Source organism: Wyeomyia smithii, chromosome 2, assembly GCF_029784165.1.
Source record: "Wyeomyia smithii strain HCP4-BCI-WySm-NY-G18 chromosome 2, ASM2978416v1, whole genome shotgun sequence".
In the NCBI taxonomy this organism is placed as follows: Eukaryota; Metazoa; Arthropoda; class Insecta; order Diptera; family Culicidae; genus Wyeomyia; species Wyeomyia smithii.
The window spans coordinates 174,554,831-174,578,643 of record NC_073695.1 but is presented as its reverse complement, the minus strand read 5'-3'; the positions used below and the strand labels follow the sequence as shown (position 1 = coordinate 174,578,643).

Here is a 23,813-nt window from a genome sequence, read left to right as displayed (position 1 = left end):
AACAGCACGTTACTAGGACGATAATCTAGTGTATCTGAAAGAGTGCTGCGATCATTGGAAGTGAAAATTGAAAATGATTGGCTGTAATTTTCGAAGAATTTTGCTGGCGAAAATGACTTTTTTTAGCACTGATCCGGATACTACCAGCAGAACTAATAATTACTTACAGAAAAAATCAGCAATGAGACGAATTTACGGAGTAAACCAGTTAAATTAGAGAGAAATCGGTGCTAAGTGTATAAAAATGGGTTCAGGATGACATAAAGGCTTATACTCCATACCGTGTTTCCATCAACATAATTTTATTATCAAATTTTTATCTCATTCAACATAGTAATGCAATGGTAGACTAGCGTTCTTATGGCTTACTTCTTAAATATATCTATTACATTTTTTATTCGTTTGGATGTCAATTCATATAGATTCTAGACGTGTGGTTTCAGTTCAACATCTGTTTGGAAGTAAGCTACAGGTAACATATAGCATCGTGCTGGAGTAGGATTTCTTATGAAGCTATTAAATTGCTGTTTCTTGGAGGAATTTGGATTTTTTTTGTTATAATTACCTTAGTACAGAATTCCCCAAAATAAACAAGCTTCTTGAATAGAACTTGTTTCATCCGGAAAAATTTAGGATAGCTGTCTCCTGCATTTGGTTCAAATATATTTTGGAGTTTGAAAAGTTTTAGAGTCATTGGAAGATTGTGTGGAATGCTGTACCAGCAGTGGCTGGTTCTTCAAAATACTGAGGATACAAAAAGAAGAGAAAGAAAGAGCGAAAATGGTTTACAATTTTTGTGGCTCACAAGTGATGTCAAATTTAAGTGTAAAACCAATGGGGAGTTAGGGTTATACATGTACACATATTCGGTATAAATTTTCAACATCGTTGTGGAATACTTTTTTCTCCCAGAGGGGGTCGTACATTCTTAGTTGTGCGAGTGACTGTATCCCCCCCAGCCATATCTTGTTTCAAAACAAACCTTGAACCTTTCCGTAAGATTGTGCACCGACGCATGAAGCGAAATCTCTTCAACATAGATTTACGGTTTGGGGAGCTTCCCCTCGGCGGAAAGTTTCAGTGTGACTTTTTCGCCAAAACTGAAAAGACGATCAGAGGGACACCATGTTGTGACTTCCACCTCATGTGGAAATATGAAAAGGATGAAAAATAGCGGAATGTCGTAGCGATGGTGTATAGCTTTTCAACCCTCAACATTTCTCTGTACTAACACAAGCTCTGCAACAGTATATGCAGCTTAACCGGATTTGACTGGCATATTTTAAATAAGTTTTTTTTTCTTTAAACCTTCCGTGTTTAATAGACGGAGACAATAAAAATAGATATCGGAGCCATAGTGTGTTTGTCTTTTCTGGAAAATGTATGAGAAATATTTCATGGATTCTTTCCTCCCCAAAACAGCAACTATGCTAACGCTTTTTAGCTGGTTTTTAAAAGGCGGGAAAACTATTTTGACTGGGTTTCCACTCTGCTGATTTTCGCTTGTTGGCAGTCCATAGCTAGGGATACCATCTGGTCGAAGTTAGAAATCAGGACACCTTTTCTGGGCACTATTCTTCTATTCTTCGAAGTATGAGCAAATATAACACGTAATATTTGATTTACTTAGTTTTTTACGCAGGGATACGTACCTCGTGGAAAAACGCGTTAATAAAGAAATCTGCGTATAAAAAGGCGTAATTTGAAAATCCTTCGATTTAAAAATCCTTGTGAAAAATCCGTTAATTCGAAAATCCGTGTAGAAAAATACCTAGTAAAAAATCTGTGTGTATCTCTGACGATCCACTTTCATCGAACCACTTTGAATTATTACTAATGTAGATACTTTGAAAATTCAACACACGTAAACTGTTTCAACTTAAACTTAACAAATGCCACATGCTTAATGGTAACGGTCAACGCGTGAGAGATTCTTTTTATTACTATAGTGAGATTCAACCAATGAAAAATTTCGATCGCAGTGAGCGTTGCGACCTGAAATCGAAAACACTTATCTCGACAAACATTTCAAAAGGTCCTATCTGCTGTCATCGTTTTTCCGAAGCGTAACTTCATTTTGGTAATGGCTCAGCTTTAGTAACTCTTCCAAGCGTGGTTTACGTTCAGAAGGCTAGAGTGATCCCTCCGCTATCAACTTGTGCAAATAACGTGCCGGAAAAGGTGTTTATTAAGTTGTGGTAATTGAATGAAAGTGATCGATAAAAAAGTCGGTAAAAGCAGATATGACCTTTTGAAATGTTTCTCTAGTTATGTCGTTTTCGTTTTTGCGGTGTAGCTACCCCGCGGACTACACTTTGTCCTATCACTGTTTTTTTTTACATTTTCCGGACTATCCTTTTTCTGTCCCGGACAGTCCGCGCAAGAAACAGAGTGCAGTTTTGAAGACTCCAACACATTTACACGTATGTGTCAAAATCAAAAAAAAAGTGTCAAAATCGGTTTGCTTTGATTATCGTTTTTCGCGTGTCAAACATCAGGTTGAATTTCATTTATTTTATTTTGTCATTTTTCAGTAAATTGGCAAATTTTTCGTACAGTAGCACAAATGCGATAAAAGACAATGGCGATAATGACCAAAAACAAAAGAGACAGTTACCTCTGGTATTACGCACACCATTGCAACTGCTCGGAAAGTGTTTCTTTTTCAGCTGCAAAGCGTAGTCCGGGACGGGATAGTCCTGCCGTAAAAACGAATTCGACATTACTAAGCAATACTGAAAAATTCTGCTTATTGCCACACAGCAAAGTCAAATATCTGAAGAAAATCAGGACAAATGCTAAAATATAAAAAATAAATCAGGATGCCCAAATAGGACTTCAAAATCAGGGCATGTCCTGCTAAATCAGGACGGATGGTATCCCTATCCATAGCCCTACATGAAGCGTGACTGCGTTTTTCTTTGCATTTATTCTAAATGCTGAATTCAACAATTCAAAGGATGTCCACTTGTACTTGTAGTGCACCAAAGCGTAATTAGACCCAATTATTTTCTCTTATCTGTCGCTGTGTGCTTTTTTTACGGTGCATGGGCTCTCTACGGTGATGGCGTTTGTTCTCCGCCAGAAAAGCGGTGCTCGAGATAGCAAAACGCTTTTCCGAGCTGAACAATTAGCTTGTGGATTTGTGTGACGGTATAAGTAATGGCTACACAAAAGTTTCGGACAAAGACACCGCTAGTACAACAGCAATGTGTGGTAGAATGTTGTGTCGTTCCATCTTCACTGACTGCAATCGCTTGGTTCCCATACAATCATAAAATCTGATTTGAATTGCTTTCCGACCGCTAACCGGGTTCAAAGTTAACTTGTTCCAACATAAGTTTTATGCAAGTGACAGTAGTTATTTTTTTCTAGATTGATGGAGTTTTTTTTCTGTGAAGACTGTAATATGTGCTATAAATGTCCGATTAGGGTACTTCGTATGCAAACGATAAAAGCGCAGAGGAAACAAGGAATGCTTAAACGGTCCTTTGGTCTCCGCTCAGCATTTTTCTCATGATTATGTTAGTGAAGATGGTATTGTATTACGTTGACCCGATCCCATCCTGATCTGGCAAGTTAACGTTCAGATGGTTGCCGTTGTTGTTGTTGTTTCCATTCGGCAACACTATTATGGTCGTTTCTTGGATGTTTCTGAAAATAAAAGAAAATAAAAAGTGGCTTCGGTTTATTTTGCTATTGTGACTGAAAGCCTCGATGACTCGTATACATATTTTTCACATAATTGACATGATCGTTTTTTAAGCAAAATAATCTCAGAATGATAATTTTCTGTTTAGTTTATTATTGATACACAGGACAATTGTGACCACGATCTCACTGATAATAACAGTTTCTCAGCCTAAGACTAAGATTACCTCATATACAACATAATTACCGATGTGACCTTTTCCAACCAAGCTCGAATATCCATCAAACAGATCAAACTTTAATTAATTGATTTTGGCCTATGCGATATCACAGGTGTGAATTGGGGCATTGTTTTAACGGTGCCTATCGCATACCGCCATTCTGGATAACTATGGGTATCTTGAAAAGCGCACGAGGGAATTGAGCGAGATGATATACTACAGCTCCATCAGATATTTTAGGATCTGGACAATGTTGGTCAAGACAATTCAATCCGGTTGTATGCTCTTCCAACAGCTGTCGGACTCTATATACCGTTTTCGAACGGGTCTTGAACAGTTTTATTATGTTTAAAGTCACGGTTTCATATCGCTTCCTCAAAATGGTTGGGGGTTAAAGCTTCCTGATCGGCTGATTGCAAAGGAATGTACGTCAACGGTCTCGTGTTTATCATCGCCTCCGCTTCAATGATCACTGTCTCCAGAATCTCATCATCTGGACGTCGTTGGGCTTCTAGTATGGTGCCTATTGCAGTCTTCACTGAGCGAACCATTCGTTCCCACGCACCTCCCATATGTGGCGCGCCTGGTGGGTTAAAATTCCAACGAGTTGTGTTCGTGAAGGTCGCAGCTAAATGATTGTTTCGGTCTTCTATTTCGCGCTTCAGTTGATTGTTTGCTCCATGAAAATTTGTCCCATTATCGCTGAATATCTCCGCCGGTGCGCCACGTCGGGATACGAATCTTCTTATTGCCATGACACAAGATTCCTTCGATAGACTGTGAACAACTTCCAGGTGCACAGCGCGAATAGTCAGGCAAGTAAAGAGAGCTATCCACCTCTTGACGATGGTTCGAGCGAGCTTTACTGGCACTGGACCAAAATAGTCAACTCCTGCGTAAGTGAACGGCCTTATATATGGCGTCAATCGGACTTTTGGCAACGGTGCCATTGGTGGTGGGCGTGGATGTGCACGAAGAACTTTACACCAAATACAACTTTCCGAAACTTTCGTAACCAGTGATCTTAATTTTGGGATTTCGTAAAGTTGCCTCAGCTCGTTCACGACGGTTTCCCGATTGCAATGACGAAAGCGACGATGGAATGAGTCGACTATAAGAAAAGTGATTGGATGTTTGCTCGGTAATATAACCGGGTACTTGGTCTTATACGGTATCCATTCTACGTTGCCCAACCGATTACGTTTGCGTATGACTCCGTTCTTGTCCATGAAAGGCCAAAGCTTGTAGATTGAACTAGACTTTGGCAGGATTCGATGTCTATCTTCCGGTTCTCCCATGGTTGTTTCTAGAATGCTTATCTCTGATGCAAATATCTCTCTCTGTGCTTGTCTCCATAATAATTGTTCCGCGCTTATCAAGTCATCTTGTGTCAGATATCCGACATCCAACATTTTATTCCTTTTCAAAGATTTAATATTTTTGACAAATCTGAGTACATAAGCCACACTTCTATGAAGCTTAACCCATGTGCTGAACCTGTTTGTATCGATCAATGATTCCTGTAAGTTGCAATGTACATTACAAACAAGAAGCTCTTCATTCGGTGGAACAATTGGTTCATCCTTACCTGGCCAACATGTTTCAGGTTGCCTCAAAAATTCTGGTCCGCGAAACCATCGGTTGTCTGAGTTGATTTTTGGATCGGAACCCTATTTAGTTGCATCGTCAGCCACGTTCAACGACGAGCCAATCTTTCTCCATTCACTAACATCGGCCAATATTAAAATTTCTCCAATTCGGAAACCCACATACTGATGATATCGTCGCTGGTCCGATCTAATCCAAGCGAGCACGGTGCTAGAGTCAGACCACAGTACACGCTTTACTACTGGGAGAGCATGCATTGATAATACACTATGAAGTAGACGAGATCCTAGAACAGCAGCTCGAAGTTCAAGCCGTGGAACAGTCTGCATTTTCAACGGTGCTACCTTTGATTTTGCATTTACAAGCTGAACCTCCGGCCCATGTGGGGTTTCCACTCGAAAATATACCGCACAAGCGTAGGCGGATCTGCTTGCGTCAACGAAGACGTGAACTTGTAAAGATGAGTACGTTTCCTCAACGGCATCGAGAAATTAGCATCTCGGAATTCTTATATCGTTCAGTTGTGGAACGAGATCGATCCAATCTCTCCATTTCACTCTCAGCTTGTCGGTTATTTGGTCGTCCCATCCAATACCTTCCGCCCATATATCCTGCATCAAAATTCTTCCATGAATAAGGAAAAACGAAATCAGTCCCAATGGGTCAAAGAAACTCATCACGGTTCGTAAGACTTCCCGTTTAGTCGGAACATGAGACTTCTCCAGTACGTGTTTAAGGTTGTCTCGAAGGGCAACGGTGTAGGTAAAAGCATGGGCGCAACTAAGGAAAATTTCTAGGGGGGGCTAGTTTTCATGTATGTCATTTTAAAAAAGAGAAAAAAGAGTTTGAATATGCTTTTTTAATGACGCTTAAAATAGTATCGTAAAAGCAGAAAAAATCACTTCGGGATAGAATCTCCGAAGATGTACTGAATATCTTGAACACATCGTCAACGCCAAGCTCTTTCAGCAACAATGATTCGATATTGAGGAGAGCTAGATTTGGTAAACGGCTGGGCAGTGCTTTTTAACAGTTCACCCGTACTAGTTAGAATAAAATAGACCCCACTGTGGTTCAAGGCATAATGCCCTATTCCTACCTCCACGTGGTACCGACTGGGATACGAGCAACCAAGGAAAACCCGGGGAACCGGTGGGGTAGTTGTTCTCCTTAGAGAGCAGGTTGTCTGCGCGTCTACCCCACAGGCTAGGGGCGGCTCAAACAGCGACTGATCTGGACCGGACGGTTGAACTATGAAATGCGGTGTCTCGCCGGCTACATCCATGGCGGCAGCTCCGTCGCAAGACTAGGCATCGCAGCCCTAGTAAGGCAGCATACTGAAATAAACATACTACGGAGAATCAAGAATTCAAAACGAACCGGAACAATCGGCAATGACCCAGCCGACGAAATAAGGACGAGGATTAGAAGCTCAGTACATGTAACAGTTGATCGCTTAGTGACCCGGATGTCGACCGGATTCTGCTGGATCAGCTAGAACCCCGCCACTTCGACATCGTTGCGCTCCAGGAGCTTTGCCCGAAAGGAGAGAAGGTACGGTGGATTTGTGGCCGCAAGGCACAGTACCACCAAAGCGGCAGGCAATCAGCGACAGGTTGTGTTTGTTGAGAATTAAAGGCCGGTTCCACAACTACACTATTCCCAATGTGCACTGCCCTCACGAAGGAAGACCTGATACAGGGAAAGAAGCGTTCTACGCACAGCTGGAGAAACTCTACGATAGCTGCTCGCGTAGAGATATCAAGATCGTCGTTGGGGACATGAACGGAAGGATAGACTTATATAAGCCGGTTATCGGCCCGCACAGCCTGCTATGCACCAACTTCGCAGCTTCCCGCGGATTAGCAGTCCAAAGTCCCTTCTTACCTCGACCAACGTACAGCAAAACAAATTGACCACGTTCTCAACGACGGCCCGTTCTTCTCAGACATTACAAACGTACGCACCAATCACGGCGATGATCGAACATGACCACTTCGATACAAAAAACTACAAAACCCTGATGACCGGTAGTCCTCTACGGAAGTCCTTTTGATATTTTCGAACAGAAGGTGCCTATCGGCGAACAGAAGGTGACTATCTACGGTGGAGCACGAGCGGACGACGGATAATGGCTACAGCGCATGAACCATGAGCTACAAGCGCTGCTTGGAGAGAACCCCATTGCACACCTGGCGAAAAACATTAGGTTGCGGTGGGCCGGTCACATCGTAAGAATGCCGGACGACAACCATGTGGAATCACTTCTCTTCAGCAACCCTACCGGCACAAGAAATTAAGGGGCGCAGCGTGCATGATGGCTCGACCAGATCGAAAGAGACTTGCGAGTGATGAGACGTCTGGGGAACTGGTGAAACACAGCCCAAAACCGAGTAAACTGGCGACTACTTGATACAGCACGAGTTACTACAGCTCTCGTCTGACTGGTAAGGTGAGTAAAAGAGCAAGGGTTGAGAATCGATCCTGGGTGCAGAACTAGTTCTTAGCCAATGAATGACGACATCTCAATTTGTGTGGATTTTGATGCTCTGATAAGTAGTATGGAATGTATATATATTGAATACAATCATTCTCTGGGAAATTCTAGGGGGGGCTAAACACGTTCCACGTAGCCCCCCCGTAGTTGCGCCCATGGGTAAAAGTATCACTGCTCGGTATCCACTTCATGCCCAGTACTGATTCGATTCGCTCATTTTTTTCCGACCGGATCTCTTTTTCAACGGCAGATGATTCTTCTCCTACTTGAGCTGCAATCGCCGGATCGTTCGACAAGAAGTTTCGGATTTCGAATCCGCCGTATGCATGAATCTTCTTCACCTCTTTTCCAACTTTGATGGCTTCCTCCGACGTCCCGAAACTGTCTAAGTAGTCATCTACGTAGTGACGATGAACGATGGCTGCTACTGCTCGTGGGAAATTTGCTTCGAATTCTTTGGCGTTCACGTTTTTAATGTATTGAGCGCTACTTGGGGAGCACGAAGCACCAAAAATAGCGACGTCCATAACATAAACCACTGGCTTTTGGTCTGGGTTGTCCCTAAACAGAAATCTAAGATACTGACGGTCTTGAGTCTGTATGACAAAGCGATGGAACATCTCTTTTATATCACCTGTTAAGGCAAAGCGATATAGCCGGAAGGTGCTTATGACCGACGGCAAACCTGTCAGCAAATCGGGACCTTTTAGCAATGTAGAGTTCAGTGAAACACCGTTGACCGTGGCCGCTGCATCCCAGATTAGCCTTAACTTATTCGGTTTCTTTGGGTTCAGTACAATCCCCAAAGGCAAGTACCAACATTTCGCAGGATCAGTCGTCGAAATTTCATTCTCTGTAGCCTTATGTGCATATCCCTTCACTTCGTAGTCGCGAATCTGCTGCCTAACTCGATCATAAAGAACTGGCTCTTTACTGAGACGTCTTTCTAGAGAACACATCCGTTTATACGCCATTCCGTAACTATCCGGAAACGTCGGGTTATCACATTTCCAAAGCAAGCCCGTTTCAAAGCCTCCATCGATTCTGCGTGTAGTGGACTCCATTATTATTCGAGCTCGTCTATTTTCATCGGACTCCTGTGGAGCATAAGGATATTTTACACCAGCGTCGTCCAGTGTGATGTAATCTCGTACTAGTTGGTTGAGTTCTTGCTCTGGATCGGTCTATCCTCCAACATGAAACCCACAGACAACTGTCGACTGCGGCTTTGTCGCGCAGCCGTAAACACTCCACCCAATACGGCTCTTCGCGGCTATTGGATCCATCCACTTTCCTTCCCGTATTTTCAGTGATACGGTGAGTTTCAAGTTGTCAAGACCAATCAAGAGTTTTGGCGACACATTCGAATAGTTCTGGATAGGTAAACCACGAAAGTGTGGAAATCTTTTTGACATGTCAATGTAATCCATACTTTGCGATGGAAGGAGCAGTCCGCCTACTGCACGTGCATTCACCAGTACATATTGTTTCGAAGTTCCGCAAGCAGAAATTTCCATACTAATCCGCCCATATTTGGGTTCGCAGCGTTTGTTGTTACCGGTCCATTGTAAATTGAGCGGCTCAGTGGGTCCCACCAATCCCACCTGGTCTGCGACCGAATCTTCCAACAAAGTTATTTGTGACCCTTCGTCCACAAATGCATAAATGTCAATTTTGCAATTCTTTCCGTATAGTGTAACAGGAATAATTCTAAAAAAAGGTCCGCTAATTGTGTTCAACTCGCTAAGATGACTTGTCGATATGGCTGCCTGTACTGTTGTGCTCGGAGAGTGCAAAAGGGGGTGGTGTTTTAGGCGACAATCATTCGTTCCACATTCTTTTGCTGTTTTGCAAGGCCACTTTCCGTGGCAATTTAAACACGACCTGAAAAGCCGGAACTCACGTACCGCCTTCAACCTTCCGTCTATATTAATCGCTTTAAATTTGATGCACTCCGATACTCGGTGGCTTTCTGCATTGCAAACTGCACACGGTTTTTTTGGTAGTATTCCGGTTAACGTCTGCTTACTGAGTAATTCATTTTTCAACGAAGGTCCTGTCTCTGCATGAGTGTGCACGAACGACCTTTCCCGATACTTCGATTTTTGAGATTTTGCAAAGGGAATGTCATCTGCCACATTGTAAGCAAGCTCGACTAGATTAGACATGAACTGTCCAAACGTACCTAAATCCACATCTTGTTTTTCGTTTTTGAATGCTGCCCACTTTAGACGATAATCTACCGGTAATTTTCCTACCAAATCCTGCAATAGTGATGGGTTGGACAGATATGTTTGATACCCAACGTTTTTGAGATGTTGTACCAAGTTATCCACCGCCAGTCCGAATTCTATAATACTCTCCAGATCATTGGCTTTGAGGGGTGGCAACCTGCAAACCCGTTCCGTTAAAGAACGAATCAGTGTTTCTGGTCGTCCGTAACGCATTTGCAAGGCTTTAATTATATGTGGTACACCTGCCGGACAAAGTAAATGGCTTCGTACTGCTTCAAGGGCTGGACCCTTTAGGCAGCGTTGGAGACTGATAAGATTTTCATCGTCAGAAAATCCACAACTTGTCGTGGACCGTTGAAAGTTGCTAATCCATATTGGCCACTCATCTGAATTGCCCGAAAATATAGGTAAATCCTTCCAGATAACCTGTCTAGTAGCTAACTGTCGGCTCGTTGAGCCTTCGAGGTTATCGTCCTTCCTGCGATCCCGGATTTTATCTGGATTGTGCTGAATCGATTGCTGGTCACTGGCCTCATATTCCACCTAAATATTTGTTGGACCACATTGGCTTTGATCAACATAATTATCCCTATCGAAATTGTTCTCAGATTCAATTGCGGAGCAAATCTCCGAAGCATAGTCTTGCACTCGCGACCTAGCACTTATATTTGACGTTTCTTTACTATAACTGTTTGGTTTATTTGATTGATTCGTTTGATTTTGTGTGTCTTGTACTCTCTGACTAACTGATGGCTTAACAACATCACCATGTTGAGAGACGACATTATAAGGGGTTGGAAGTTGCGAATTAATCACAGTGTTCGTTTTCTTATTTGCACGATTTAAGGGTACTTCTTGATTTAGATCTGCGCTGGGTTTAACTGCTGACGTGGAAGCTTGTTTTGTTCCCTCTATCTGCTGGTTTGTATTTTTCAGCCAATCTTTCACCTTGTCCCTACTTTTGGTAAAACTAACACCGCTACTGGTAATACTACCATGACTGCTATTGTACTCGGAAGCCTGCTGAATAAGCTTGTTTTTCTCCTCCGCCGATTGCTTTCTTATCGCCATCTGTTGCCTTCTATACTCCCTCTCATCTGCCATTTTCTGCTCCAATGCCCTTTTTTCCTCGTTGATCCGCTTTGCTTCAATTGCCAACACCTTTTCACGAAATTCCTCTTCGAGTTTTCGTTGCGTTTCCTTCCACTTCATTTCTTCCGCCAGCTCTTCTTCTTGCAAAAGGCGTTGTTCTTCTACCGCTTTCAATTCCAGTTCCAAGCGAACACGTGTGCTGGACGTTATGCTTTCCCCGATTAGCTTTTTAGACCTACGAGAGCTTTTTCTATTGGCCAAAGACTTTTCACTCCTCATTTGGACACCTAGGACGTTAGAATTAGGATACTTGTTTTCGCTATCCTTTTCCTTAACTTTATTTGTTCGGCCCTCGCAAAGGGGCTCGCAGGAGGGGCAGTGCCATTTCCGATCTTGAACACTAGCCGTGACCTTTACACACGAATAGTGGTGCCATAAGTGGCAAGAGTCACACGCCACCATATCGTCATGTTCGTCGGGCTGAGCACATAAAGCACAATTGTTTTCCACTTGCGAGTTGTTCCCGTAACTTCCATCTTTAGGGAAGTGCCTTTTGTAAAATTTTAAAGGATGTTAAAACTGTTTTCTCTAGCAGACCCGTTTGTAAACGCCGTTCAAGTTGGATCAGCTTTAAAATTTCACAGTTTCTCCTCCGTACTAATTTCGACAATGTGAATTGTAATTTTAGGTTAGATGAATATTCTAGAATAAGTTTTAATTAGTAATATTTTATAATGAACCGAGTAATCTACTCACGGTTAAACTAGGTTACCCTTTTTATTTCACTATATCTACCTAATCTATAAATCAAATTAACTTTGGCATATAAATGAATATGCACTTTAAGTAAACGCTCTCCAGCACTAGCTTCACTTGTTCGATTGATCGTTCAATTCTGCCTCGTCACTAACAATGACGTCTCTTGATGATCACATCCTGCATTGTTGCCCGAAAAGCGCCCTGTCTATTGGGCACTGTTGGACGCCGAGGGGTGCTCGACGTCACAGTGGTGGAATGTGCTTCGCTGTCTGCTCGAATTTTTCAGAGTGTTAAATTTAATCAATCAAACTGTCAAATTGACTTCGTTTTTTACTCTTAAATTTCTAAAATATTAGATGCGCAACTAATTTCTCGAATTACGTCTTATTGCAACACTCTGGGATTGGAGAGAAAATTAAAACACCTAAAAACACCGATAGCATCACGCAAATTTTCCAATTTTAAATGCAGTAGGATTTCAATGATATTCTTTCATTTTTGCAGCAATCGATTGGATAATTAGCTAAGCATCCACCAAAATGCAAAAAATTGTGACGTTATGATGCTAACTATTGTACTATTGGATAATGTAAAGCCTTGTTTTGAACGCACCAATCAGAGCTAGAAACAAGATCACCATCTAATTGGGTATTTTCGAAACCGAAATGATATCCAAAGTCCGGAAGTCAACTGCAGATGCCATTTTTAAGTTGAAGATTGTGGCTTCCAGTATTCGGAAAACAGCCAAAAATGATCGAATATCGTCTATATAACGCCCAGAAAATGAAAATCAACTCCAAATTTCTATTTGATGTCTAAGATGGTGACTTCCAGTTTCTGGAACGTAACAAAAAATGACCGAATACCATCTAACATGAGTTCTTCCGAAATAGGGATAAAGCCCAGAGACCTTAAATCGATCTAAACTTGATCCGGTTCCTGGAAAAAAGCATAAAATGATCAAATACCACCCACTGTCATTTTGAGATCCCGATGACCTCCGGATTCTGGAATAAAGCTGAAAATCACCTAATATAAAGGGTTCCGAACCCTGGAAGATATTTAAAGGTCGTAAATCGACTACAGTTATCATTTGAAATTTTTATTAGGGGTACCATATTATTTTTAGAGTTATTTTATTAATGCCGACATTAAAAAATAACTGGCCTAAACATATTGATACAAGATAGTTTATCGTAAGCTTTGCGTTAGAGAGAGTTGAATTATTACTTAAATTAAATGCTTCAAACCATCAAATTGATTAATCCCAATGGAGTGTATTGTTTAACCTCTTGCAAGAAATACATTGATATGAGACAAACTGTTATAATTCCACGTAAACTTTGCGGTCGTGTCTCATACAGAATCTCTTCCATTAAAAAAAATGCAACATTATTTTAGAAAAATAGTTATTTGTAAATCGTTAAAAGTTTTGCCCACCACAAGCTGCAACTTTACCCTATCTTTCTGGCGGAGCTCGAATACCGTTACGATAAAAGTGTTCGCCTTTTGAGATCATCCATGAATTGAGTCATTTTTTGATGTCTTCATATGGGTTAACTAATGACAAGTCAGATCATGTGGCAACGAACAAAACAAGCAATAATCGGATGGTGCATGGTGCACCTGGGAAATATGGCGGGTGAGGTACAACTTAGCATTTGAGCGTTTTTGTATTGGTTTTAACTAATTTAACAGTATAAGGGAGAGCGTTGTCATGCAGCAGAATCATTTCATTGTACCTCTGCTCGTACTATGGCTGTTTTCCCAATGTGCTCGGTTAGATTGCATCAGTTAAAGTCGATACGGTTCTTTAGTGATCTTTTCGTTCGCGTTTATGTTCGCTTCAGCCGTTTAAGTAGAAGCATGATCGGGCAGTCTCCATGACACAAGTAACCCCAGTTAGTAACACGTTGTTTAGACTAGTTGACTTTACCTACTCTATGACTTCTCTATCACCAAAAGCGCAAAAATTGAAAGCTGCTAGAACAAGCACTATATAACTTATTACATAACTTCATGAAAACAAGCCAACTTGATAGAATGAAGTGGCTAAATACATCTCGAGTACTGATACGGCAATGCGCAAAACTGTTGCTATGACAACTGGTAACTAGTGCATGTGCAACTGTGTTGTTATGCACAGTGCAACTAGATCGGCAAAAAAACTAGCTACAGTTCACACACAGGTAGGCACATAGGCTGGTTAATGCCAAGTACGCACACGAATGAATGGCAGCCAAAAATGGAGCGAAAGAATTGGTTCACTGATCTTTCGAATCTATAGATGCAAGCTATCCGCTCTCGAGCTGATCCGGAGAATCAGTACTTTGAAAGAACGAAAACCGCTCTTTAAAAACGAGCTCACTCACTTTGAAGAACCAGCCCTTTAGATCAGTTCATGAGCGGATTGCCCACCTCTAGTACTGACCTACGAACCCCCTGGTTAAAGGTGATAGACGACGGAACAGGATCTGTGAGAGTTGTTGGCGCCATTGATACGCGAGGTACCGCGGTAGTTGCGGCACTTCAGCTTGTCGCTCTTCTTGTAGATGGGGCAGACCAGCGTTGCAAACCCTCCGGTTTTTTCTGGATATCTCCAGTTTTTTCGAAGATCGCCAGCGAAACAGCTGAAGGTTGAATATTTCTAGTTTTTTGAAAATTGTTCCAGTTTTATCCAGTTTATTGTTCATCACCACATTTTTTGAACTCATTCCCATTACATGTATGGTCTTTTTTTTTAGTATTCTGTGCATTCATGTTTGTAAGATTTTAATCGAAATCTACTCAATATCAAGTACGCCAGTGACTATAATCTCCATCAGTAAAAATTTTTCCTTCGGCCTTTTTGGTTACATGCAATAATACGGTGCAGCATTTTTGAACCGAAAATCAAATAAATTTATGTAAAAGCTTCAAATTTATATATCCAGTTTTCTCCAGTTTTTTATTTTGAATTCTTCCAGCTTTTCATAAAAAAGGTTGGCATCGCTGGGACAGACGACTCTCCACATCCACTCGTTTGGCAGTTTTTCCTTTTCCAAAATCCTGGAAATAACTTATTGCAGCGCTCTAGCCAGCGCCTCTCTCCCATCCGTCTTTGCCAGCCGCTTTTTTGTACTTCAGCTTCCCGATCTCATAAAGAACTTCATGAACATCGGGGGCTGGTACTCGGTCATCCGCTGCTGGTGATCTTAAGTCAGTTCCTGCTTCGCTTCTGTTCACTGTATCGCTATTCAGGTGTCCAAAGAAGTACTTCTTCCTCCTGTCGACCACCTCACTGGCATCCGTGAGAAGGTTCTCATCTGCGTCTTTGCACATGTCAGTTCGCGGTACATATCCTCTGCGAGACTAGTTCACCTTCTCATAGAGCTTCCGTGTATTACTGGCACGGTATAGCTGCTCCAGTTCCTCATGTTTACGATTTTCTTGCTGGAGCTTCTTTCGTCTGAGAATCGTGGTCATTTTGTTCCGTGCCCGTTTGTAATTGGCTTTGTTCTCTCTCGTTGACCTGCTCACGTATATCGCCCAGGTCCGGTTCATCTCATTTACTTCGCACTCCCCGTCATATCAGTCGTTTCTGCCACTGGGTGATTCCACTCCTAGTGTGGCTGTTGCAGTCTCCCCGATAGCTGTGCGAATGGTGCACCAGCCATCCTCGAGAGGCGAATCGCCATGCTCCTTCGCCGTGGGTAGTACCGCTTCGAGCTGTAGCGCGTATTCCTCCGCAGTTTAGGGGTCTCGGAGCTGCTTGAGTTTGAGTCGCGGGGTTCGGCGATGTCGCGCGTGGTATGCGGTTTTGAACGCAAAGGTACCGCAACTAGGTAGTGGTCCTAGCCAATATTGGCACCGCGATTGGTGCGTACGTTTGTAATGTCTGAGATGAACCGGCCGTCGATGAGAACATGGCGAATGTACGTTGGTCAGGTGATCTCCAGGTGGTTTTGTGGATGTCCTTTCGGGGAAGAAGGTACTTCGAACTGCCAGTCCTCGGGAAGCTGCAAAGTTGGCGCATCGCTGGCCGTTGTCGTTCGTCACGGTGTGCAGGCTGTGCGGGCCGATCACCGGCTTGCATATGCCTTCCCTACCGATTTGAGCATTCATGTCCCCGAAGACGATCTTGATGCCTCTATCGTAGAGATTTCCAGCTGTGCGCAGAACGCTTCTTTCTCTACATCGGGTCTTCTTTCGTGAGAACAGTGCACATTGAGGATAGGGTAGTTGTCGAACCGGCCTTTTATTATCAACAAACACAATCTGTCGTTGATCGCCTGCCACTTGATCACACGACTCTGCATCCTGCCCAGCACTATGAAGCCGATATTCACCTCATTGGTTGTGCAACCGTCCCGGTAGTACGGTGCCATGCGGCCACAAATCCTCCGTACCTTCTCATCTTTTCGACAAATTTCCTGAAAGTGGCGAGGTTCTAGCTGATCCAGCAGAATCCGGTCGCCATCCGAGACGATTAGCGATCTACAGTTTTATGTACCGAGCTTCCAATCGCCAACCTTATTGCCGATTGTTCCGGTCCGTATCCAATTCTCGATTGCTCGTAATATTTTTTTTCGGCATGCCAGCTACAGGCGAGACACCGTATTCCATAATTCAGCATTCCGCTCTGGATCAGACGATGTTTGAGTCGCCCTTAACATGGAGAACAGACATTCAGGCAAGCTGCCCTCCTAGGAAAACAGCTCCCCCTTCACTGTCAGCGAGTTGCCACCGGTTCACCAATCTTCCCTTGGTTGCTCTTTTTCCAGTCGGTACCACGTGGAGGCAGGGATAGTATGGGTGTACTACTGTTACGCACTGCCCAGTCGTTTACCAACCCAGCATTTGTTCACAGGCGCGAAAACGACGTTCAATATCGCTTGGCTTCAAAAACGAGTTACTTGGTTTAGAATCATTCCCAAAGCATGCAATTGTTTTGAAATGGCATGGCGGGTAGCTCTTAATACCGATGTAAACTGTTCCTGTGTTTGACATCAATCCTCATCGAGCAAAACTTACAATTCATTGCCTCCGAGAACTTTTGGTCTTTCTTCTCTCGGACAGTCATCAACATCGAAATTACCGTTTTCAAAGCGTCGAAACCAGCAACAGCACGTTGATTCTATAAGAGCAGCATTTCCGTGATTTTTTTTCTGTTAGCCATGAATTCTTTGTATATTAAAAACAGGAAATCAAGCTCGGACTGCTAAATGTAGCATCTGCGAAGAGTAGAAATTGCGCACCTAATAAGTCTCATGTTTTTACAAAACGTCTCGTCCCAACTCCGTTACTCAATACCTATTTTATGGTTCCAAGCTAAGGGTCAGACTTCCTGAGAATGAAATCAAGTTTAGTTTTGACGTTGGAGTAAGAGCTTACAAACAATTTTATTTTTAGCTTCCAAAACCATATATAAGTCAAGCAAAAGATTTGTAGAACCTTACTTTCACTTAGGGAGACGAATGGGCAAGCAATAGGGCGAATAGTATTACGTCAACAGCGTTGTGACTTCAGCATTGATTTTAGTTAATTTGGGAAAATTTTCTAGATTTTTTCAAATGATGCACATGGTGGTGAACCAACCTGTACCTGAAAACCAATGAGAATCAAAGGAAGGTGAGGAGGATACTCACTAACTTTTGCACGTCCCCCTCTGCTCACAGTTGATGCCAAATAGGGATGTAACTATTTAGGTTTACCATTGAGTTTGTCTAGTTTGATGCATTTACCAATACTAGAAAAATACATCTTCCTCCTCACCTTTCTTTAATGCTCATTGCCTGAAAACCACCTTAATGAAGAAATAAACAAACACTGTTTGCTCTAGGTAAAAGTTGCTTTGCCATTCACAAGCACGATAAAAAGACTACCCAATTAGGATAAGTCTGTTGGAAAGGTGCTCTCGTTTATCAAATTCTGTGAACGGTTATGTTTTCGAAACTAAAATAGTCGCAGCGTTAGTGAATATAGAAAGTTGCAGGTAGCCACAATGAACATAACAAATGATTGGAAATGTGATAGCCTACATGCTGTCGTTATAATTGAATCACACTCACAATTAAAATTTGTTCCTAAGCATGAAATTGTGCCTTAGTAATCGAAAAGCAGAAATGGCTACTCACATTCGCATCGATTGCGTTCCGAATCGTTTGCTGGGGTACCGTCTGGACATGGTGCTCGTGAGTGATGTGTCCCGGTGTCCAAGATTATCACCACGACGTCTGCGACCACTTGGAGAGCCGTCGCACAGCAGGTATCTGCACGGGAGACCGAATGTAATCGTAATTAGCGAAATTAAAATCTCAATGGGGGTTAGGGTTTCAGAGATAAAAAGTTATTTTTAAGCAAAATAAAACTTCCTCGTTTAGGTACTTATGCTGTGCCAATGAAGTCCTATTAAACATAAAAATCTGAACCGTAAATGTATATTTCCAAACCGCAATTTTCAAATTAAAGTTATTTCAGTAACGAATCGTACGTAGTCGCTGTTTAATTTTTGAATAATTGAATATTATCATGAAATTTATGTTAATATCCTGCCAATAAAAGAATAGATATCTCCGACAAAAAATAGTACCCATTACATAATATAATTCGCTCATAACTTATTACCACAAATTCGCTCACCTATTGAAATGCTTTCGGAAAGCACCGCTCACGCAGTATAGAGCAACCGGATTGGCACAGCTGTTGGCGAATGACAGGCAGAATCCTACTATACGCAACACGTGCCAAAAGTGATTATACTCCTCCTGTGAATTGGGACTGCAATGGAAGTAAATGAAACCACTTGTTAATTGCGAATAATTCAATTGGATGTTTCAATTCAACCATAATTGCATTGGCATTTTTATCACAACTGACATACGAAAAAAATTGCCGAATTGTGGATTATCACTAGGGTGATATTTGATAACGTTACTGTATAAATGGTTCTTGTGAAACCAATTCGTTATAATGATTAGCTTTATTTTTCTGTGTTTTCAGTTCAATGATTGGATGACACAATATGACGAATGTATACTATTCAATGATTTGAAAAAAAAAATAGTTCATTTGCACCGTCATTTTAAAATCTTATAAGGCCTGAATAAAAGTCAGTAACAAATAGAGCATTTTCACATCACAAGGCAAACTTATTAGGCGTGTCTTTAAAACGTGTGAAGCTTTGTTGATGTGCTAATGATGAAGAAGCATTAAATTGCTGTCAGATTGTATACTTACTTATATATAGGTGTGAGTCAATATCCAATCTGATGAACTATGGGAAAAGTTCTAATTACGAACGCTATAAATAGTTGGCGGTGTCCCGATAATTTTCATTAGTCTGGGTGCTCTAAGCGTTTGCTTCGGAAAACTGGTTTTTCCACAGTTGGATTAGCCATTGGCCTTGGGGCCGGAGAAATAGGACATACCGGCCAAAAATCATAATGCAAAGCAACATACGTATTTAGGCAGGCCTGAGGGATACAACTCCATGCTCGTAACATTCTGGCTCAGAGGAACATATCATACATGATGTTGGTATATAGCTATGTACAAAGCATCGAAGTGCCCATTTAACAATCGTAACAAATACAGCAAATCGAACATATGATGTGAAAAATAACCATGTTGGTTCTAGTTTAAGATTTTGTTTCAGCTTGTAGTTGGTAGCTAGGATAAAAATGTTGTCGCAGTTTAAACGATATTATTGATTTCGTAGAACATAAATTTGTATTTGTGCCGTGTCAAAAAAATGATGTGTACAAAAAAAAAACAATTTGGACTTTCAGTATCATTTACAATCACAGTTTTATCATTTCACATTTCCTGTGAGTCAATTACCAATTTGATAAAAAATTAACTCACAAAGTTCCATTAAACTTTAAAAATGCTCTGTTTTATACTTCATAATGCGATAACTTAGTTTCCAACCTGCACGAGGTGCCGACCGGGATCCGAATAACCTTAGCGGAGATCAGGTAACCAACCTATGGTCGTGTGCTGACTGGAAAGGTGGATCATACGCGGCTGAATCCCATGTTAGGGGCGGCGTACAACAGCGTCTGTCTCGGAGCTGGCGGCTGAATCACGAAACGCGGTGCCTCGTTATATCTAAGACGGCAGCCCCGTCGCAAGACTAGGTATCGCAGCCCTAGTAAGGCAGCATACCGAATATAAAATACTACGAACAATCCAGATGTAAATACGGAACGGAATAATCGGCATGGACCTAGGCGAGCGAAAAAAGACAACGATTATTAGAAACTCGGTACTTGGAATGTAAGGACTCTACTCAAACCGGAACGTGCAGGTATCCTGGCTAGAGAGCTGCAGAAAGTGAATATGGAGGTTGCTGCGAACAGGAGGTGAGGTGGCCGAAAACGGGATAACGCGCATTTCGGGCAGTAGTTCCTATTACGGGCATTTCATTTGAGTACCACATCTACTACAGTGGCTGTGTGAAAGCAGAAAGAGGTGTTGGTTTTGTGCTCATAGGGAAACAGATGAAGCGATTCATGACCGTATATGTGTGTTGAGAATTATGAGCAAATTTTTCAACTACAGCCTGATAAATGTGTACGCACCGACCAACAATAAATCCTATCAAGGGAAGGAGGAGTTCTGTGAGCACCTGGCCTGATGCTTGTCAATTTCGCTGCATCCAAAGGTATGGTAGCTATCTGTAGCACTTATTGTGCACGCCGGATATACGAAAGCACACCTGGATGCACTCGAATGTAGATGTCTGTTCTCAGATCGACCATGTTCTGATTGATGGTTGGCACTTTTCAGACGTTACAGACGTGAAGTCGTTTAGAGGACTCTCGTGGTATCTAAGATTCGCGCCCGGTTATCCAACGTGTTAAAATTCAGGACGACAAGTAGAATACAGTTGAGCATCCAGGGGCTATCAACTGGAGAAGTGGCTACCGAGTCCCTTCAGAAAGTTGATGAGCGGATCGAGGATTAAGTTGGAGATAACCTGAATGAACAGTGGAGGCATATCTACAGTACAATCAACACCACAGCGGGAGAAGTGTTGCGTGCATCTGCGACAGCCACGTCCAAAATGTGATTTGACGCTGGGTGCCAGCGAGCAACGGATGGAAAGAATCGCGCCAGAGTTCACGTGTTAGCCACGGCTGTGACTCGTCAGGGCGTAGATATCGGGAGGCTAGAGCTGCTGAAAAAATCCATCGCCGGGAGAAACGACAGCATTGACAGTGTATTCTTGCGGAGGCGGAAGGTTGCTTCTCCAGGCACGATGCGAGAAGCTTATACAAGAAGATTAATGGAATCAGAAACCGAAACGTGTCAGCCCCTGTCATGTGCAACGATAGTGAGGAGAACCTGATTACCGATAGAACGGAGGAGGCCAGGCGTTGGAAGATACAATTTAGTGTGCTGTTGAATGGTGAAGAAAACAGCGTATAAGAAAAAAGCAGGATGCTGATTGAGGATGATGGGAAAGCTGTAGACCCATCATCCGTGGACGAGGTGAAGAAAGCAGTGAAAGAGCTGAAGAACTGCGAGGCAGCTGGTAAGGACGGCATTCCAGCCGAGCTCTTCAAATTCTGGAGCGAACAGCTGTATCGTGCTTGTTGAGAGTGTGGTCCAATGAAGAAATACCCTCCGACTGGTTAGAGGGTCTCATATGTCCGATCTACGAGAACGGTCACCGCCTGGACTGTTGTATTTATCGGGGCATAGTCCTTCTCAACACCGTTTACAAAATTCTCTCCCGTATTCTGTTCCATAGGTTGAGGCCGTTGCAGGAGACTTTTATTGGCTTTGTGGCTTTTAAGGGAAACACTCCACTACGGACCAAATGTTAACCCTGCGACAGATCCTCGATATATTTCGAAAATTCAACTTCAGACTCAGCATCTGTTCATAGACTTTAGGGCAGCGTACAATACAGTTAAGACGAATGAGTTATGGGGAATTATGCTCGAAAATGGTTTCCCAACAAAACTAATTAGGCTGATATGTGTCATCCTTGAAGGCTCCACATCATGCGTCAGGATAGCCGATGAGATATCAGACTCCTTCGTGGCGTTAGATGGTTTGAAGCAGGAACGGGCTGTCAAAGCTATTGTTCAGCATCGCATGGAGGGCTGGTGTGTCAAGAAGCGGAAACATCACCTCGAAGTCACATATGCTTCTAGGTTTTGCGGACGATATCGACATCATTGGTATCAACCGTAGAATAGTGAAGAGGCCTTCGGACCACTCAGGAGGGAAGCTGCGAGAATAGGGCTCATCATTGACTCTGTCAAAACGAAATGCATGGTGCTGAGGTGGAGTTAAATATCGAAACTTTAGAAGTAGTCGACGAATTTATCTACGTGGGTATATTAGTGACATGTAACAACGAGGTTAGCTGTGAGACAAAAAGGCTGATACCAGGTGCAAACAAGGCCTTCTACGGATTAGTGTAAGCCTGTTAGTTCTACCAATTTGAATGACAAACCGGGAGCTACTCCGCGCGGTATGCAGAACTGGCCTACAATAAGTCGCCCAGGGTCTAAAAGACGCCGTGAAGAGCAGTATGCTACTAACCGGGGCGCTATTGTTGGAACGAACTCCAGCCTGCTAACATCAATAGCTATGTTCCTGCCGGTGAGAAAAAAATTATGGATTTATATATCCAGAATTCACCCAGATGATTCATGTGAAAATATTCATGAAATGGTCAAAGAGTGTCTGCAATGCGACGAGCCAGCTGATGTGGTGAAATTGGTTAAGAAGGATGTGGATACAATGCGTTTTGTTTCATTTAAAATAAGCATTGATCCAAAACATAAGACAACTGCTCTTTCACCAAGAACTTGGCCCGCCCGAATATTGTTTTGAGAGTTTATTGAAAATGGACCAAAAAACGGCCGAGACCTGGCGCCTGCAACGCCTCTGACCATAACACCTGTTTGCCAATAACTGTGATGCATCCTACAGGGGACCAAGGGGGCCAACGGGCCCCTTCTCCGGTTAAGTATATGTATAATATTTGCTTGCAAAAATCTCAGGGAATGTGCGTTTTTTCTAGCCAAACCGGGCTAACAGCTGCCGCTCAAAAATGCTACATTGATGAACTTGAAAGGAGCGATAAACAAAAGACTGGAGGCGCTGTTCAAGCTGCCGACACCGATGATTTAATGAACAACCAACGTGAAGTCGACAGCTTAAGAAGGGTTTTTGATTTTGACGGTGAGCGCGAGCATGTACTTGTCACAGGTAAACAACAAGAATGTATATGTTCACATGAATCTAGGTGTTCGGATTCTGCCGTCGTTGAAATTCAACCCAATTTTCAGTCGAATTCTACAATTGAAATTTGTGTCGATGGCGCACCGCTGGATGCTGATTTATGCGACAACCTCAATTTCTTCTACCAGAATGTGAGAAGGCTACGCACGAAAATCCATGAGCTGTTTGTTGCCACTTTGGTTGCTGATTATGACGTCATAGTTTTCACCGAAACCTGGCTGAACGATAACATTTGCTCTCCCCAGCTGTTTGGACCAATGTACAAAGTTTACCGCAATGACCGTGACGTAGCACGTACAGGTAAATCCCGCGGAGGCGGTGTCCTCGTTGCAGTATCTTATAGGTTACAGTCTAAACAAAGACCTAGTGTTAGATTTGATATAGAACAGTTATGGGTAGACGTTCGCATACACAACACTAACATTTGTGTAGGTGTTGTATATATCCCGCCTGATACCGCCGATAACACTTCTGTCATTCAGAATCATATCGACTCGGTGCTTG

The 23,813-nt window shown here is 42.5% G+C and overlaps 1 protein-coding gene across 2 annotated transcripts in view; it reads right to left on the bottom strand.

Moving 5' to 3' along the window:
- Positions 1–274: 274 nt before the first annotated feature.
- The window catches only part of LOC129721307 (neuropeptide CCHamide-1 receptor-like), a 177,003-nt gene continuing 153,464 nt past the window's right edge, over positions 275–23,813 (bottom strand). For both annotated transcript variants that reach the window (XM_055673741.1, XM_055673742.1), the window contains exons 7-9: positions 18,684–18,821; positions 18,179–18,313; positions 275–3,654 (exon numbers count right to left, since the gene is read on the bottom strand). In XM_055673741.1, the coding sequence (XP_055529716.1) occupies positions 3,546–3,654; positions 18,179–18,313; positions 18,684–18,821 (382 nt within the window). In that variant the 3' untranslated portion in view covers positions 275–3,545. The remainder of the gene's footprint in view (positions 3,655–18,178; positions 18,314–18,683; positions 18,822–23,813) is intronic.